This window comes from Myxine glutinosa, chromosome 9 (genome assembly GCF_964187855.1).
Source record: "Myxine glutinosa chromosome 9, kmMyxGlut1.1, whole genome shotgun sequence".
NCBI lineage: Eukaryota > Metazoa > Chordata > Myxini > Myxiniformes > Myxinidae > Myxine > Myxine glutinosa.
The window spans coordinates 73,063,119-73,080,213 of record NC_136269.1 but is presented as its reverse complement, the minus strand read 5'-3'; the positions used below and the strand labels follow the sequence as shown (position 1 = coordinate 73,080,213).

Genomic DNA, 17,095 nt, shown 5'->3' with positions numbered 1-17,095 from the left:
AGGCTGGGCGTGCCCGGGCGCTCTGGGCGAGCACTGGAAAGGCGATAGCGGGCATGCCCGGACGCTCTGGGCGAGCCCTGGAAAGGCGAGAGCGGGCATGCCCGGGAAAGACGAGACCGGGCGTGCCCGGGAGGTTCGGGCGTGCCCGGGAACAGTGAGTCCGGGCATGCCCGGGAGAGGCGCGTCTGGCCGTGTTCTGGCCGGTGCAAGGCGATTATGTACATCTAGCGGTAACCGCTACACACGCCCCTCCAGAATCGACCTGCACCGGCAGGGTCAATTTAAGGGGGGTCCGGATGACCCGGCCGAAGCGACCCCTGGAGGGTCATGGGGAGGGGTCTGACGTGGTGGTGGGTGGTCGAGCGGGGGGAACTGTGGACGGGGGGCGGCCTCGCCGTGGAGGAAGGGCCAACCGTGGTGGTCGGTCGACGTCCATGTGCGCCGGTTTGAGGCGGTCCACAGAAATCCGGTCCGGCCGGCCGCCGAAGTCGACGATGAAAGACTTGTCGCCCCGTCGCAGGACCCGGAAGGGCCCGTCGTACGGCGGCCGGAGTGGCCCCCGGTGCGCGTCATGACGCACAAAGACGTACTCCGCTGTGCGAAGCGCCGGGGGGACGTAGGACTGGGGGCCACCGTGGCGGGACGTCGGCACGGGGGCAAATCGTCGGGCGGCCTCCTGGAGGTCCGAGCGCTGGCGAGCGGCGGACCAGGGACTGGTAGCGTCAGGCACGAATTCGCCCGGGACGCGGAGTGGCTGGCCGTAGACGAGCTCGGCGGCGGACGCCTGGAGGTCTTCCTTGGGGGCCGTGCGAAGGCCCAAAAGGACCCACGGCAGCCGGTCGGCCCAACCGTCGTCCTGAAGGCCGGCCATGAGTGCGGCCTTCATGGAGCGGTGAAACCGCTCGCACAACCCATTGGCTTGGGGGTGATAGGCCGTGGTGCGGTGCAGCGTGACCCCCAACGAACGGGCGACCGCGCCCCAAAGCTCAGACGTGAACTGTGGGCCGCGGTCGGACGAGATGTCCGCTGGTGCGCCGAAGCACGCGACCCAGGTGGCGATGAACGCCTGCGCCACGTCGGCGGTGGTGGTGGAGGTGAGGGGCACGGCCTCCGGCCACCTGGTGGTCCTGTCCACCATGGTGAGCAGGTGGGTGAACCCCCACGAGGGGGGCAGGGGACCCACCAGGTCCACGTGGACGTGGTCGAAACGCCGTTCAGGCACGGCGAAAGGTGCCAGCGGGGCCTGGGTGTGGCGGTGGACCTTGGCTCGCTGGCAGGCCGTGCAGGCGTTGGCCCAGTCGCGGATGTTTCGTCGAAGGCCGTGCCAGACGAAACGCGCCGACACCAGCTTCTGAGAAGCTTTCCGGCCCAGGTGAGAAAGGCCGTGGATGGAGGCGAAGATGCGGCGCTGCCAGGAAACGGGCACGATGGGGCGAGGCTGGCCCTGGGAGACGTCGCAGAGCAGGACGGTGCCGGCGAAGTGGATGTCGGCCAGGCGGAGGCCCGTGTCCGCCACGCGGAGTGCCTGCACCGAGGCGTCGGTGGTCTGGTCGGCCGCCATGAGCGTGAAGTCCACGCCGAGGTGGACCGCGTTCGCGCTGGCCCGCGAAAGGCAGTCGGCCACGGCGTTGTCTTTGCCAGCGACGTGCTGGATGTCCGTGGTGAACTCCGACACGGCGGAGAGGTGGCGCTGCTGGCGGGCCGACCATGGCTCCGTGACCTTAGCCATTGCGTAGACCAACGGCTTGTGGTCGACGAAAGCCGTGAACGGGCGGCCCTCCAGGAGGTGTCGGAAATGGCGAACGGCCAGGAATAGCCCGAGCAGCTCGCGGTCGAACGTGCTGTAGTTTAACTTGTTCGGCCGGAGTTGCCGGCTGAAAAAAGCGAGTGGCTGCCAAACCCCGTCCACCCATTGCTCATGGACGGCGCCCACCGTGTAGTTGGAGGCGTCCGTAGTGAGGGCGATGGGCGCGTTGAGCACCGGGTGAGCCAGCAGCGTTGCATCGGCGAGGGCCCGTTTGGCACTGGCGAAGGCCGCGTCCATGGCCGCGGACCAAACAATGTCATGCTTGGCCGGCTTGCCCTGGAGGGCCTCGTAAAGGGGCCGCATGAGCTGAGCAGCGCGGGGCACGAATCGGTGATAAAAATTCACCATGCCTAGGAACTCTTGGAGGGCCTTGATGGAACGGGGATGCGGGAACGTGGTGATGGCCTCGACCATGGTCGGCAGTGGCACGGCCCCGGTCTTGGTGATGCGGTGGCCCAAAAAGTCAACGGTCGTCGCGCCGAAGTGGCATTTGACCGGGTTGACAATTAAGCCGTGCTCGCTGAGGCGACCGAACAGTGTTCGGAGGTGGAGGAGGTGCTCGGCGCGGGACGTGCTGGCGACGAGGATGTCGTCCAGATAGACGAAAAGAAACGGCAGGTCGCGCAGCACGCCGTCCATCAAGCGCTGGAACGCCTGGGCCGCGTTCTTGAGGCCAAACGGCATCCGCAAAAATTCGAACAGGCCGAACGGCGTGATGACGGCCGTCTTCGGGATGTCGGCCGCCCGGACAGGTACCTGGTGGTAGCCCCGTATCAGGTCAATTTTCGAAAAGATGACCCGTCCCGCCAAACGGGCGGAAAAGTCCTGAATATGCGGGATCGGGTACCTGTCGGGGGTGGTAGCGTCATTGAGACGGCGGTAGTCGCCACACGGGCGCCATCCACCCCCCGGCTTTGGCACGATGTGCAGTGGCGAGGCCCACGCGCTATCGGAGCGCCGCACGATGCCGAGGTGCTCCAACGCGTCGAATTCGGCCTTTGCCACGGCGAGCTTGGCTGGGTCGAGGCGGCGGGCCCTGGCGTAGACCGGCGGGCCCGTAGTGGGTATGTGGTGCTCGATCCCGTGCCGCACCGCGACGGCCGAAAACGTCGGCCGCGTGAGGGCCGGGAATTCCACGAGCAGGCGAGCGAACTCGTTCGTTGCCGGGAGGGCGCACGCCAGTTCGGTCGGCGCGGAGCTGCTCATTGTGCACGCCAGGGAGCTGAAGGTCTCGGCGTGGACAAGGCGACGTCGTTTGACGTCGACCAGCAGCCCGTGCGCGCAGAGGAAGTCGGCGCCCAGCAAAGCCACGGGGACGCTGGCGGTAACAAAAGTCCATTGAAAGCGCTGGCTGCCGAAGCAGAGGGTGACGACGCGTGGGCCGAAAGTGCGTATGGCCGAGCCATTAGCAGCGACCAAAGAGGGGCCGCAAACTGCGTCCAGCCTGTCCTGCTCGGAGGCAGGTATGACGCACAGTTGGGCGCCGGTGTCGCACAGGAAATGCCGTCCAGACGCTTTGTCCCGAATAAACAGCAAGTTGCCCGAGTGGCCGGCGCTCATGGCTGGGAATGAACGCCGGCCCGGCCGTTTCCCGACCTGCCGAAAGTGCACGGGGGCCGGCACGTCCAAGCCTTGTGTCCGAACCTGGCGTGGTAATAACACCAGGCCCGGTCAGGTGGAGGCCCCGGCCGTCGTGTCGGAAGCGAGCGGTGCGGCGTGGCGGCCGCCAGTTGCACCGGCAGTTCGGCCTCCAACCGCGCAGGGCGCTCGGGCGTCGCCTCGGACGGCGGCGGGCTCCAGGTAACCGCGCCGATGTGCTGGCCCGCCGAGGAGATCTTATCGGCTTCCCTGGCGAGGGCGCGGGAATCCGTGATCAACGTGCCAGCCAGGGCGAGGCGTACCGGGTTAGGCAGCTGACGGAGGAACAGCTCCCGGAACAGGAATGCCGGAGAGTGCTCGCCGAGCAACGAGAGCATATAGTCCATGCGCTCGGACGGGCGCGTGTCGCCGAGCTCGGGCAGGTCAAGCAGGCGCCGTGCGCGTGCTGCCGGTGAGAGGGCGAAAGCGCCGAGGAGGAGCGTCTTCAGCGCGTCGTATTTGTCAGGAGCCGGCGGGTGCTGGAGGAGGCTCAAGGCGCGGGCCGCGGTGGCGGGACCGAGCGCCGCCACAACATGGTGGAAGCGGGTGTCGTCCGCGGTGATGCCTCGCAGGGCGAACTGGGAGTCCGCCTGGGCGAACCAAACAGCCGCGTGAGCCTCCCAGAAGGTAGGCAGTTTAAGCGTCACTGCCGTATCCATGTCGGTAGGTCACCAATGAAGGAACTGCGCTCCAACGCGAGTCGAAAGAATTGACGCGACCAAAGACGGAATTCGTCCGAGTTGCTTTATTGAAACAAAACAGCTCAGGTATTCTGACAAGCCCGTTTTTCAGGCAACAATATATATACACATTTATGTCGGGAAGTTTGCCCGGCAAAAGCTATACCGGGCATGCCCGGGTATCAAGGGCGAGCCTTGGAAAGGCGAGTCTGGACCTGCCCGGGCGTGTTTGGCTGCGGCCTGGCAAGTCGAGGCTGGGCGTGCCCGGGCGCTCTGGGCGAGCACTGGAAAGGCGATAGCGGGCATGCCCGGACGCTCTGGGCGAGCCCTGGAAAGGCGATAGCGGGCATGCCCGGACGCTCTGGGCGAGCCCTGGAAAGGCGATAGCGGGCATGCCCGGACGCTCTGGGCGAGCCCTGGAAAGGCGATAGCGGGCATGCCCGGACGCTCTGGGCGAGCCCTGGAAAGGCGAGAGCGGGCATGCCCGGGAAAGACGAGACCGAGCGTGCCCGGGAGGTTCGGGCGTGCCCGGGAACAGTGAGTCCGGGCATGCCCGGGAGAGGCGCGTCTGGCCATGTTCTGGCCGGTGCAAGGCGATTATGTACATCCAGCGGTAACCGCTACACTATCATCTTTAATAGAACTATAATATAATAGACCAATAAAACTAACGGTTGTTTTTATTTTCTTGTTTTTGGCAAAGTTAACATCCAGAGAGGCTGTGTATAGGCCAATCCCCCCCCCCCCCCCCCTCTATTCACATGAAATGGTTTGGTCCATTCGCAAAGCCAAAGCGAACGGCTTGCGAGTACGGTGACCATACCTTGGGAACCACTTGTCCGATTAATTTCAAACCTTGAAAAGGCACATCCTCGGGTCCCCAGCAATATACCTGGCAAGTTTCAAGTATATCGGACCGGTAGTTGTCGAGAAACAGCGGTCGCATACAGACAGACAGACACACACACACACACACACACACACACACACACACACACACACACACACACACACACAGAGATTGCTGGAATTATATAGAGATATCTCGGCATTTTCCCGTCTGTTATTTTGGGCGGTGTATAACTGAGCATGCCGCGATTTAAACAAAATATATATATCTCGGCATTTTCCCGTCTGTTATTTCGGGCGGTGTATGACTGACCATGCCGCGATTTAAAAAAGAAATATCTCAATGGACTTGAAGTTACAGGCCTTTGAGAATTCATTTCGTTCTATAAAGGGCAACTTTCATCGGATTTTCTTCTCGTTTTTTTTCAACCGAGTCTAAAACTATGTTAGCGACTGTGAAAAATGAAATGATATATCGAATTTGATTTGAAATAAAACTGTGTGATAGAGGAAGACACCACGGGCCTACAAAACAGGCCTCAAAGCTATGCAAGTTAATAAAATAGTGGATATTTGTTTCTATGAAGCCTCTCCCACAATGGCTGGAGCTATGGTTCCCAGAATGGGTGGAGCTTTGAGGTTTTGTCTTCTCTGCAAGAACAAGAACAAGAAGAAGAACAACAACAACAACAGCAGAGGGCACTCTATTAGCAGCGTCTGCGATGCGGCTAAAAAAAGAAAAAGAAAAAGATAAGGTGGTGTAATCGACACTGGGGGAAAAAGTGGCAAAACCTGGAATTTATTTATTTATACGCTTTTAAACCCATTTAAAACTTTATTTGAAAACTTTCAACCTCTTTAAAACCAATTTAAAGTGAATTATATACTTGGAGACTGGAGAACACAAATTGCCGTCTTAATACTTCCAAGAACTATGTTATATATCGATATATAGCTTGAGCGAGTGTGGCATGTGTTTTGGGGTGAAGAATGAAGTGTTTAATAAATGTGGTGATTGTAATGCATGAAATAGGGAATATTAGGGGAACTATTGTAAAACGTGTTGAGTTCATTTATCGCTGTTTCTGTCTTCTTATATGTGTCTGGATAGGCCAAAGAACAGAATTGAAGCTGTGTCTAGAAAGAGGAGAAACCGAATTAAATAGTGTCTTACAATGCGTAATGGTAACCACAATAGTGTTGTGAATCGATGGGTGATGGACAAGCATGGGGAGGTAGAAGAAGAACATCCAGTGGGTAATAGGAAGGACATTGGGGGGAAGGAAGAAGAAGAAGATCCCCTGTAGCCCTCTTAACGCATATCCTGTGTCCCGTTAGCTCCATTCATGGTTTATCCAAATACAATATTATTATCTATATATATAAAACACAGTTTGTGTGAGTGTGTGTAATGTTACCGATAGACTCCTAAACGGAGAGGCTTCGTGCTTGATATTTGACATAGACATGGCCTTTGAGCCTGGGACGAACATGGCCGAACTCAAAATATTTGACGATCCATATTTTTTATTCATATTTACCTCAGCGCATTTCAGCGAAGTACCCGCTAATCTCAGCCGGTTCCAGAGCAGCTCGCTGATTCGCTCAGAGCGATCACGTGATGTTCCATTCCCGCTGCCAGACTGATTCGCTCAGAGCGATCACGTGATGTTCCATCCCGTCACATGTCACTTCACCTTTTATGCGATCGTGTTATGTATCGATTTTGTGCGATATGAATTAAATGTCTTTGAAACAGCTGTGAAACGTCTTTCCACAACCCTTCCGTAACCGATTGGAGCAGTTTCTTGCCGCACAAAACGAGATCCGTGAAGCGAGTTGGTCGAGTCGTGCTGACCAATATGGCGACACGGCGGCTTCACTTTTCATGAAGTATGAGCGTTCTATATATTTTCAATTCAGTGCGCCCGTGATTTGTGGCATAGACATGACCATTGGGCCTTCACGGGGTAATTTGTGCGAGGCTTTTGTCCGAGTGAGCTTGAGTCGAGAGGGCGAATGTACGGGTTGGGAATGTACGGGTCTCCCTTCCCCCGCCCGGCAACGCGGGTACTGGTGGACGTCACAGGATCGGTGAGTCTCCAAATCCGCTTCGTGCTGTTGCGAATATGCAGGACGATGTCGCAATTGTTGTGCTGCTCTCCGACCATGAGAACTGCAACGTCATTGTTGACTGGCCATCCCCTTCCCTCCCCCTTCCCCCTCCCCCCTCCCTTTTCCCCCTCCCCCCCCCACTTGTCCCCCTCCCCCCTCCCCCCCACTTGTCCCCCTCCCCCCTCCATTTCCCCCTCCCCCCTCCCCCTCCTTTCCCCCTCCACCCTACCCCCTCCACACTATCCCCTCCCCTTCTCCCCTCCCCCTCCCTTTTCCCCCTCCCCTCCCCTCCCCCCTCCCCTCCCCCGCCCAGCAATGCCGGGTACTTCTGCCGGGTCCCCCCCTCCCCCTCCCCCCTCCCCCCTCCCCCTCACCCCTCCCCCCTCCCACCCCTCCCCCCTCCCACCCCCTTCCCTCCCCCCTCACATCCCTCACCCTCCCATCCCTCACCCTCCCCATCCCCATCCCCCCCTCTTCCCTCTCCCCTCCACCCTCCCCCTTCCCCCCTCCCCTCCTCCCTTCCCTCCCCCCTTCCCCTCCCTCCCTCCCCCTCCCCTCCTCCCTTCCCTCCTCCCCTCCCCCCTTCCCCTCCCTCCAGCCCCCCCTCCCCCCTCCCCTCCCTCCAGCCCCTCCCCTCCCCCTCCCCCTCCCCCTCCCCCTCCCCCTCCCATCCCTCCCCATCACCCCTCTTCTCCCCCCTCCCCCTCCAACTCTTCTCCCCTCCCCCCGTTCCCGTCCCCTCCCCTCCCCCCCGTTCCCCTCCCCTCCCCTCCCCCGCCCGGCAATGCCGGGTACTTCTGCTAGTTATTAATACTAGGGCATGCCCGTACTATATATAAGCTAGGACGTGCCCGTACGTGGGTGCCCGTTCCTTGCCAAAAAAAAAAAAAAAAAAAAATTTGTGTAGGGGTGTGTGTGTGTAAACATCCTAGGGCGTGCCCGTACGTGGGTGCAAAAAAACATGCGTGCAAACAACAACAGCAAAAAAAAACTTTGAAACCACGTGGCAGTAACGACCACAGAACCCCCCCCCCTCTATTTACATGAATGGTTTGGTCCATTCGCAACGACCACAGAACCCCCCCCTCTATTTACATGCAATGGTTTGGTCCATTCGCAACGCCAAAGCGAACGGCGAACGGCTAAATCGCCATAGCTCGGTAAGTACTTGTCCGATTAATATGAAACCTTGAAAAGGCACATCCTCGGGTCCCCAGCAATATACCTGGCAAGTTAAAAGTATATCGGACCCGTGGTTGTCGAGAAACAGCGGTCACAGACAAACAAACGTACAAACGTACAAACGTACAGACAGAGATTACTGGAATTATAGATAGATAACTATCTCAGGAACCTACGTGCTTGGATGTGTGCTCACCAGGGGGCCCAGTCGCAAAACCGTCACAATATGAAACTTCAGACCTGCTACACTGCGTAACGTTTGGGCATGTATCCTTCACATATAATGACGGGATTGATTCAACCTTACCAATAATTTTTATTTGGCATATGATTAGATTTTCACGTCCCTCATCGTGACTAACACTCGACGCAAACAAAGCCAATAGAGATATGATGCAACAAACCCGGGCAGTGTATAATCAGCAGTGACCTACAGGCCTGATGTCTTCGGCCCACCAGAAAACCAAAATGGCGGTCATATTATTTTGCCTGTGTGCCATGGTGGGTGGAGTCAAGTGATAAATGTGGGTGGGGTCCGGCAGCCGTCCGACCAATGGGTGCACATTTCAAAAATCGACTCACAACAAGAACCTTTACGCTTCACGCTTTACATTAGAAAATCAACCCAGGAATATATTTTTAATCTCACTTTGTAAATGTGAATGAAACATTTAATGACAAGCAGCAAACAACATACTGTTCCAAATAAGCGAATGTTCTCCCTTGTTGCCATACCTGATAGCAGTCTCTCTCTTCCCGATCCAAGGGCTTTTCCACAAAAATCTTGCCTGTGTTCAGCCGGATGCTGAACAGGCCGATGGGGCCCGGGTCAACTCCTGCACCCTCGATGCTGTAGGTAATGTTTCCTTGTACCTCCTTGTCAGACTTCACCTGTTTGATCACAAGTATAGTTCAGGTGAGGGCTATACTGATGAGGGTAACACGTGATCGGGAACCCAAGCATTATATTGATCACTCTTACATTTTGATAGACAGCTTGCTGTGCAGAGGGTATAAATCAGAAACTTCACAAGCAGCTGCTTCTAATCTACACTGCAACCCGTAAAAATCTCCTGTCACGTTTGTGACTTTACGGCCTCGTGGGACGCCATTTTGAGCATCAACAAGCTGATTATTAATCTGCACCTTCAAGAAGACAGCTTGGGAACCATCGTAAGTAACAAACAAACACAAGAGTGATGATCAAAATGAGGCATCATCCTTGCGAAGCAATCTTCACAACATGTACGCGTCAGCAAGAGTGCCAAGCGAGCAAATATATCTCCCATGAGGATGAGAGGCACGTGACAGCAGCTGAATCTCAAATCGAGCTGATCATCAATATGCCATACCCCATGCCATCCTTTCTGCTACTCATCCATTCATAGGTGGTGCCTGTCTCCCTGTTCCCCCATTTGATCATCTTACAGTCTGGGAGCCTCCTCTGCATTCCACATGCACAGATTGTAGTAGTAAACGAAACCCCAATGATTTATGATTTATGCACACAAGTTTTATCCCCAAGGTTTTCGTTGCTGGTAGGAATTTACAGGCACATCTCTTGGGATCATGAGACTTCAATGGAAAATGTCCAGGTCACTCAGCTCTTAGGTCAACAATGAGCCATCATTTTTATGACTTCTTTTCCATTCGAGTACCTGATACGATTCATCATTTTGATGACTTCTTTTCCATTAGAGTACTTGATAGGAGTCATCATTTTGATGACTTCTTTTCCATTAGAGTACTTGATAGGAGTCATCATTTTGATGACTTCTTTTCCATGAGAGTACTTGATTGGAGTCATCATTTTGATGACTTCTTTTCCATTAGAGTACTTGATAGGAGTCATCATTTTGATGACTTCTTTTCCATGAGAGTACTTGATAGGAGTCATCATTTTGATGACTTCTTTTCCATCAGAGTACTTGATACAAGTCATCATTTTGATGACTTCTTTTCCATTAGAGTACTTGATATGAGTCATCATTTTGATGACTTCTTTTCCATTAGAGTACTTGATAGGAGTCATCATTTTGATGACTTATTTTCCATTGGAGTACTTGATACGAGTCATCATTTTGATGACTTCTTTTCCATCAGAGTACTTGATACGAGTCATCATTTTGATGAGTTCTTTTCCATGAGAGTACTTGATACGAGTCATCATTTTGATGACTTCTTTTCCATCAGAGTACTTGATACAAGTCATCATTTTGATGAGTTCTTTTCCATTAGAGTACTTGATATGAGTCATCATTTTGATGACTTCTTTTCCATTAGAGTACTTGATAAGAGTCATCATTTTGATGACTTATTTTCCATTGGAGTACTTGATACGAGTCATCATTTTGATGAGTTCTTTTCCATGAGAGTACTTGATACGAGTCATCATTTTGATGAGTTCTTTTCCGTAAGAGTACTTGATACGAGTCATCATTTTGATGAGTTCTTTTCCATGAGAGTACTTGATACGAGTCATCATTTTGATGACTTCTTTTCCATTAGAGTACTTGATAGGAGTCATCATTTTGATGACTTCTTTTCCATCAGAGTACTTGATAGGAGTCATCATTTTGATGAGTTCTTTTCCATGAGAGTACTTGATACGAGTCATCATTTTGATGAGTTCTTTTCCATTAGAGTACTTGATAGGAGTCATCATTTTGATGACTTCTTTCCCATCAGAGTACTTGATAGGAGTCATCATTTTGATGACTTCTTTTCCATCAGAGTACTTGATACGAGTCATCATTTTGATGAGTTCTTTTCCATGAGAGTACTTGATACGAGTCATCATTTTGATGAGTTCTTTTCCATTAGAGTACTTGATAGGAGTCATCATTTTGATGACTTCTTTTCCATCAGAGTACTTGATAGGAGTCATCATTTTGATGACTTCTTTTCCATCAGAGTACTTGATACGAGTCATCATTTTTATGACTTCTTTTCCATTCGAGTACCTGATACGATTCATCATTTTGATGACTTCTTTTCCATTAGAGTACTTGATAGGAGTCATCATTTTGATGACTTCTTTTCCATTAGAGTACTTGATAGGAGTCATCATTTTGATGACTTCTTTTCCATTAGAGTACTTGATAGGAGTCATCATTTTGATGACTTCTTTTCCATTAGAGTACTTGATTGGAGTCATCATTTTGATGACTTCTTTTCCATTAGAGTACTTGATAGGAGTCATCATTTTGATGACTTCTTTTCCATGAGAGTACTTGATAGGAGTCATCATTTTGATGACTTCTTTTCCATCAGAGTACTTGATACAAGTCATCATTTTGATGACTTCTTTTCCATTTGAGTACTTGATATGAGTCATCATTTTGATGACTTCTTTTCCATTAGAGTACTTGATAGGAGTCATCATTTTGATGACTTATTTTCCATTGGAGTACTTGATACGAGTCATCATTTTGATGACTTCTTTTCCATCAGAGTACTTGATACGAGTCATCATTTTGATGAGTTCTTTTCCATGAGAGTACTTGATACGAGTCATCATTTTGATGACTTCTTTTCCATCAGAGTACTTGATACAAGTCATCATTTTGATGAGTTCTTTTCCATTAGAGTACTTGATATGAGTCATCATTTTGATGACTTCTTTTCCATTAGAGTACTTGATAAGAGTCATCATTTTGATGACTTATTTTCCATTGGAGTACTTGATACGAGTCATCATTTTGATGAGTTCTTTTCCATGAGAATACTTGATACGAGTCATCATTTTGATGAGTTCTTTTCCGTAAGAGTACTTGATACGAGTCATCATTTTGATGAGTTCTTTTCCATGAGAGTACTTGATACGAGTCATCATTTTGATGGCTTCTTTTCCATTAGAGTACTTGATAGGAGTCATCATTTTGATGACTTCTTTTCCATCAGAGTACTTGATAGGAGTCATCATTTTGATGAGTTCTTTTCCATGAGAGTACTTGATACGAGTCATCATTTTGATGAGTTCTTTTCCATTAGAGTACTTGATAGGAGTCATCATTTTGATGACTTCTTTTCCATCAGAGTACTTGATAGGAGTCATCATTTTGATGACTTCTTTTCCATCAGAGTACTTGATACGAGTCATCATTTTGATGAGTTCTTTTCCATGAGAGTACTTGATACGAGTCATCATTTTGATGAGTTCTTTTCCGTAAGAGTACTTGATACGAGTCATCATTTTGATGACTTCTTTTCCATTAGAGTACTTGATCGGAGTCATAATTTTGATGACTTCTTTTCCATTAGAGTACTTGATAGGAGTCATCATTTTGATGACTTCTTTTCCATTAGAGTACTTGATAGGAGTCATCATTTTGATGACTTCTTTTCCATCAGAGTACTTGATACGAGTCATCATTTTGATGACTTCTTTTCCATAAGAGTACTTGGTAGGAGTCATCATTTTGATGACTTCTTTTCTATGAGAGTACTTGATACGAGTCATAATTTTGATGACTTCTTTTCCATCAGAGTACTTGATACGAGTCATCATTTTGATGACTTCTTTTCTATGAGAGTACTTGATACGAGTCATCATTTTGATGACTTCTTTTCCATCAGAGTACTTGATACGAGTCATCATTTTGATGACTTCTTTTCCATAAGAGTACTTGGTAGGAGTCATCATTTTGATGACTTCTTTTCCATCAGAGTACTTGATACGAGTCATCATTTTGATGACTTCTTTTCCATAAGAGTACTTGGTAGGAGTCATCATTTTGATGACTTCTTTTCTATGAGAGTACTTGATACGAGTCATCATTTTGATGAGTTCTTTTCCATAAGAGTACTTGGTAGGAGTCATCATTTTGATGACTTCTTTTCCATAAGAGTACTTGGTAGGAGTCATCATTTTGATGACTTCTTTTCCATTAGAGTACTTGATACAAGTCATCATTTTGATGAGTTCTTTTCCATTAGAGTACTTGATACAAGTCATCATTTTGATGACTTCTTTTCCATTAGAGTACTTGATACAAGTCATCATTTTGATGACTTCTTTTCCATTAGAGTACTTGATATGAGTCATCATTTTGAGGACTTCTTTTCCATTAGAGTACTTGATAGGAGTCATCATTTTGATGACTTATTTTCCATTGGAGTACTTGATACGAGTCATCATTTTGATGACTTCTTTTCCATCAGAGTACTTGATACGAGTCATCATTTTGATGAGTTCTTTTCCATGAGAGTACTTGATACGAGTCATCATTTTGATGACTTCTTTTCCATTAGAGTACTTGATATGAGTCATCATTTTGATGACTTCTTTTCCATTAGAGTACTTGATACGAGTCATCATTTTGATGACTTCTTTTCCATCAGAGTGCTTGATACGAGTCATCATTTTGATGAGTTCTTTTCCATGAGAGTACTTGATACGAGTCATCATTTTGATGACTTCTTTTCCATTAGAGTACTTGATAGGAGTCATCATTTTGATGACTTATTTTCCATTGGAGTACTTGATACGAGTCATCATTTTGATGACTTCTTTTCCATCAGAGTACTTGATACGAGTCATCATTTTGATGAGTTCTTTTCCATTAGAGTACTTGATATGAGTCATCATTTTGATGACTTCTTTTCCATTAGAGTACTTGTTAAGAGTCATCATTTTGATGACTTATTTTCCATTGGAGTACTTGATACGAGTCATCATTTTGATGACTTCTTTTCCATCAGAGTACTTGATACGAGTCATCATTTTGATGAGTTCTTTTCCATGAGAGTACTTGATACGAGTCATCATTTTGATGAGTTCTTTCCGTAAGAGTACTTGATACGAGTCATCATTTTGATGACTTCTTTTCCATTAGAGTACTTGATAGGAGTCATAATTTTGATCACTTCTTTTCCATTAGAGTACTTGATAGGAGTCATCATTTTGATGACTTCTTTTCCATTAGAGTACTTGATAGGAGTCATCATTTTGATGACTTCTTTTCCATCAGAGTACTTGATACGAGTCATCATTTTGATGACTTCTTTTCCATCAGAGTACTTGATACGAGTCATCATTTTGATGACTTCTTTTCCATAAGAGTACTTGGTAGGAGTCATCATTTTGATGACTTCTTTTCTATGAGAGTACTTGATACGAGTCATCATTTTGATGACTTCTTTTCCATAAGAGTACTTGGTAGGAGTCATCATTTTGATGACTTCTTTTCCATGAGAGTACTTGATACGAGTCATCATTTTGATGACTTCTTTTCCATAAGAGTACTTGGTAGGAGTCATCATTTTGATGACTTCTTTTCCATGAGAGTACTTGATACGAGTCATCATTTTGATGACTTCTTTTCCATCAGAGTACTTGATACGAGTCATCATTTTGATGACTTCTTTTCCATAAGAGTACTTGGTAGGAGTCATCATTTTGATGACTTCTTTTCCATAAGAGTACTTGGTAGGAGTCATCATTTTGATGACTTCTTTTCCATGAGAGTACTTGATAGGAGTCATCATTTTGATGACTTCTTTTCCATCAGAGTACTTGATACGAGTCATCATTTTGATGACTTCTTTTCCATCAGAGTACTTGATACGAGTCATCATTTTGATGACTTCTTTTCCATAAGAGTACTTGGTAGGAGTCATCATTTTGATGACTTCTTTTCTATGAGAGTACTTGATACGAGTCATCATTTTGATGACTTCTTTTCCATAAGAGTACTTGGTAGGAGTCATCATTTTGATGACTTCTTTTCTATGAGAGTACTTGATACGAGTCATCATTTTGATGACTTCTTTTCCATAAGAGTACTTGGTAGGAGTCATCATTTTGATGACTTCTTTTCCATGAGAGTACTTGATACGAGTCATCATTTTGATGACTTCTTTTCCATCAGAGTACTTGATACGAGTCATCATTTTGATGACTTCTTTTCCATAAGAGTACTTGGTAGGAGTCATCATTTTGATGACTTCTTTTCCATTAGAGTACTTGATAGGAGTCATCATTTTGATGACTTCTTTTCCATGAGAGTACTTGATAGGAGTCATCATTTTGATGACTTCTTTTCCATCAGAGTACTTGATACAAGTCATCATTTTGATGACTTCTTTTCCATTTGAGTACTTGATATGAGTCATCATTTTGATGACTTCTTTTCCATTAGAGTACTTGATAGGAGTCATCATTTTGATGACTTATTTTCCATTGGAGTACTTGATACGAGTCATCATTTTGATGACTTCTTTTCCATCAGAGTACTTGATACGAGTCATCATTTTGATGAGTTCTTTTCCATGAGAGTACTTGATACGAGTCATCATTTTGATGACTTCTTTTCCATCAGAGTACTTGATACAAGTCATCATTTTGATGAGTTCTTTTCCATTAGAGTACTTGATATGAGTCATCATTTTGATGACTTCTTTTCCATTAGAGTACTTGATAAGAGTCATCATTTTGATGACTTATTTTCCATTGGAGTACTTGATACGAGTCATCATTTTGATGAGTTCTTTTCCATGAGAATACTTGATACGAGTCATCATTTTGATGAGTTCTTTTCCGTAAGAGTACTTGATACGAGTCATCATTTTGATGAGTTCTTTTCCATGAGAGTACTTGATACGAGTCATCATTTTGATGGCTTCTTTTCCATTAGAGTACTTGATAGGAGTCATCATTTTGATGACTTCTTTTCCATCAGAGTACTTGATAGGAGTCATCATTTTGATGAGTTCTTTTCCATGAGAGTACTTGATACGAGTCATCATTTTGATGAGTTCTTTTCCATTAGAGTACTTGATAGGAGTCATCATTTTGATGACTTCTTTTCCATCAGAGTACTTGATAGGAGTCATCATTTTGATGACTTCTTTTCCATCAGAGTACTTGATACGAGTCATCATTTTGATGAGTTCTTTTCCATGAGAGTACTTGATACGAGTCATCATTTTGATGAGTTCTTTTCCGTAAGAGTACTTGATACGAGTCATCATTTTGATGACTTCTTTTCCATTAGAGTACTTGATCGGAGTCATAATTTTGATGACTTCTTTTCCATTAGAGTACTTGATAGGAGTCATCATTTTGATGACTTCTTTTCCATTAGAGTACTTGATAGGAGTCATCATTTTGATGACTTCTTTTCCATCAGAGTACTTGATACGAGTCATCATTTTGATGACTTCTTTTCCATAAGAGTACTTGGTAGGAGTCATCATTTTGATGACTTCTTTTCTATGAGAGTACTTGATACGAGTCATAATTTTGATGACTTCTTTTCCATCAGAGTACTTGATACGAGTCATCATTTTGATGACTTCTTTTCTATGAGAGTACTTGATACGAGTCATCATTTTGATGACTTCTTTTCCATCAGAGTACTTGATACGAGTCATCATTTTGATGACTTCTTTTCCATAAGAGTACTTGGTAGGAGTCATCATTTTGATGACTTCTTTTCCATCAGAGTACTTGATACGAGTCATCATTTTGATGACTTCTTTTCCATAAGAGTACTTGGTAGGAGTCATCATTTTGATGACTTCTTTTCTATGAGAGTACTTGATACGAGTCATCATTTTGATGAGTTCTTTTCCATAAGAGTACTTGGTAGGAGTCATCATTTTGATGACTTCTTTTCCATAAGAGTACTTGGTAGGAGTCATCATTTTGATGACTTCTTTTCCATTAGAGTACTTGATACAAGTCATCATTTTGATGAGTTCTTTTCCATTAGAGTACTTGATACAAGTCATCATTTTGATGACTTCTTTTCCATTAGAGTACTTGATACAAGTCATCATTTTGATGACTTCTTTTCCATTAGAGTACTTGATATGAGTC

The 17,095-nt window shown here is 47.4% G+C and overlaps 1 protein-coding gene across 1 annotated transcript in view; it reads right to left on the bottom strand.

Annotated features, from left to right (window-relative positions):
• The window catches only part of LOC144893724 (cadherin-15-like), a 180,160-nt gene that overhangs the window by 141,967 nt on the left and 21,098 nt on the right, over positions 1-17,095 (bottom strand). Inside the window, exon 3 of the mRNA XM_078785104.1 lies at positions 9,007-9,162. Within this exon, the coding sequence (XP_078641230.1) occupies positions 9,007-9,162 (156 nt within the window). The remainder of the gene's footprint in view (positions 1-9,006; positions 9,163-17,095) is intronic.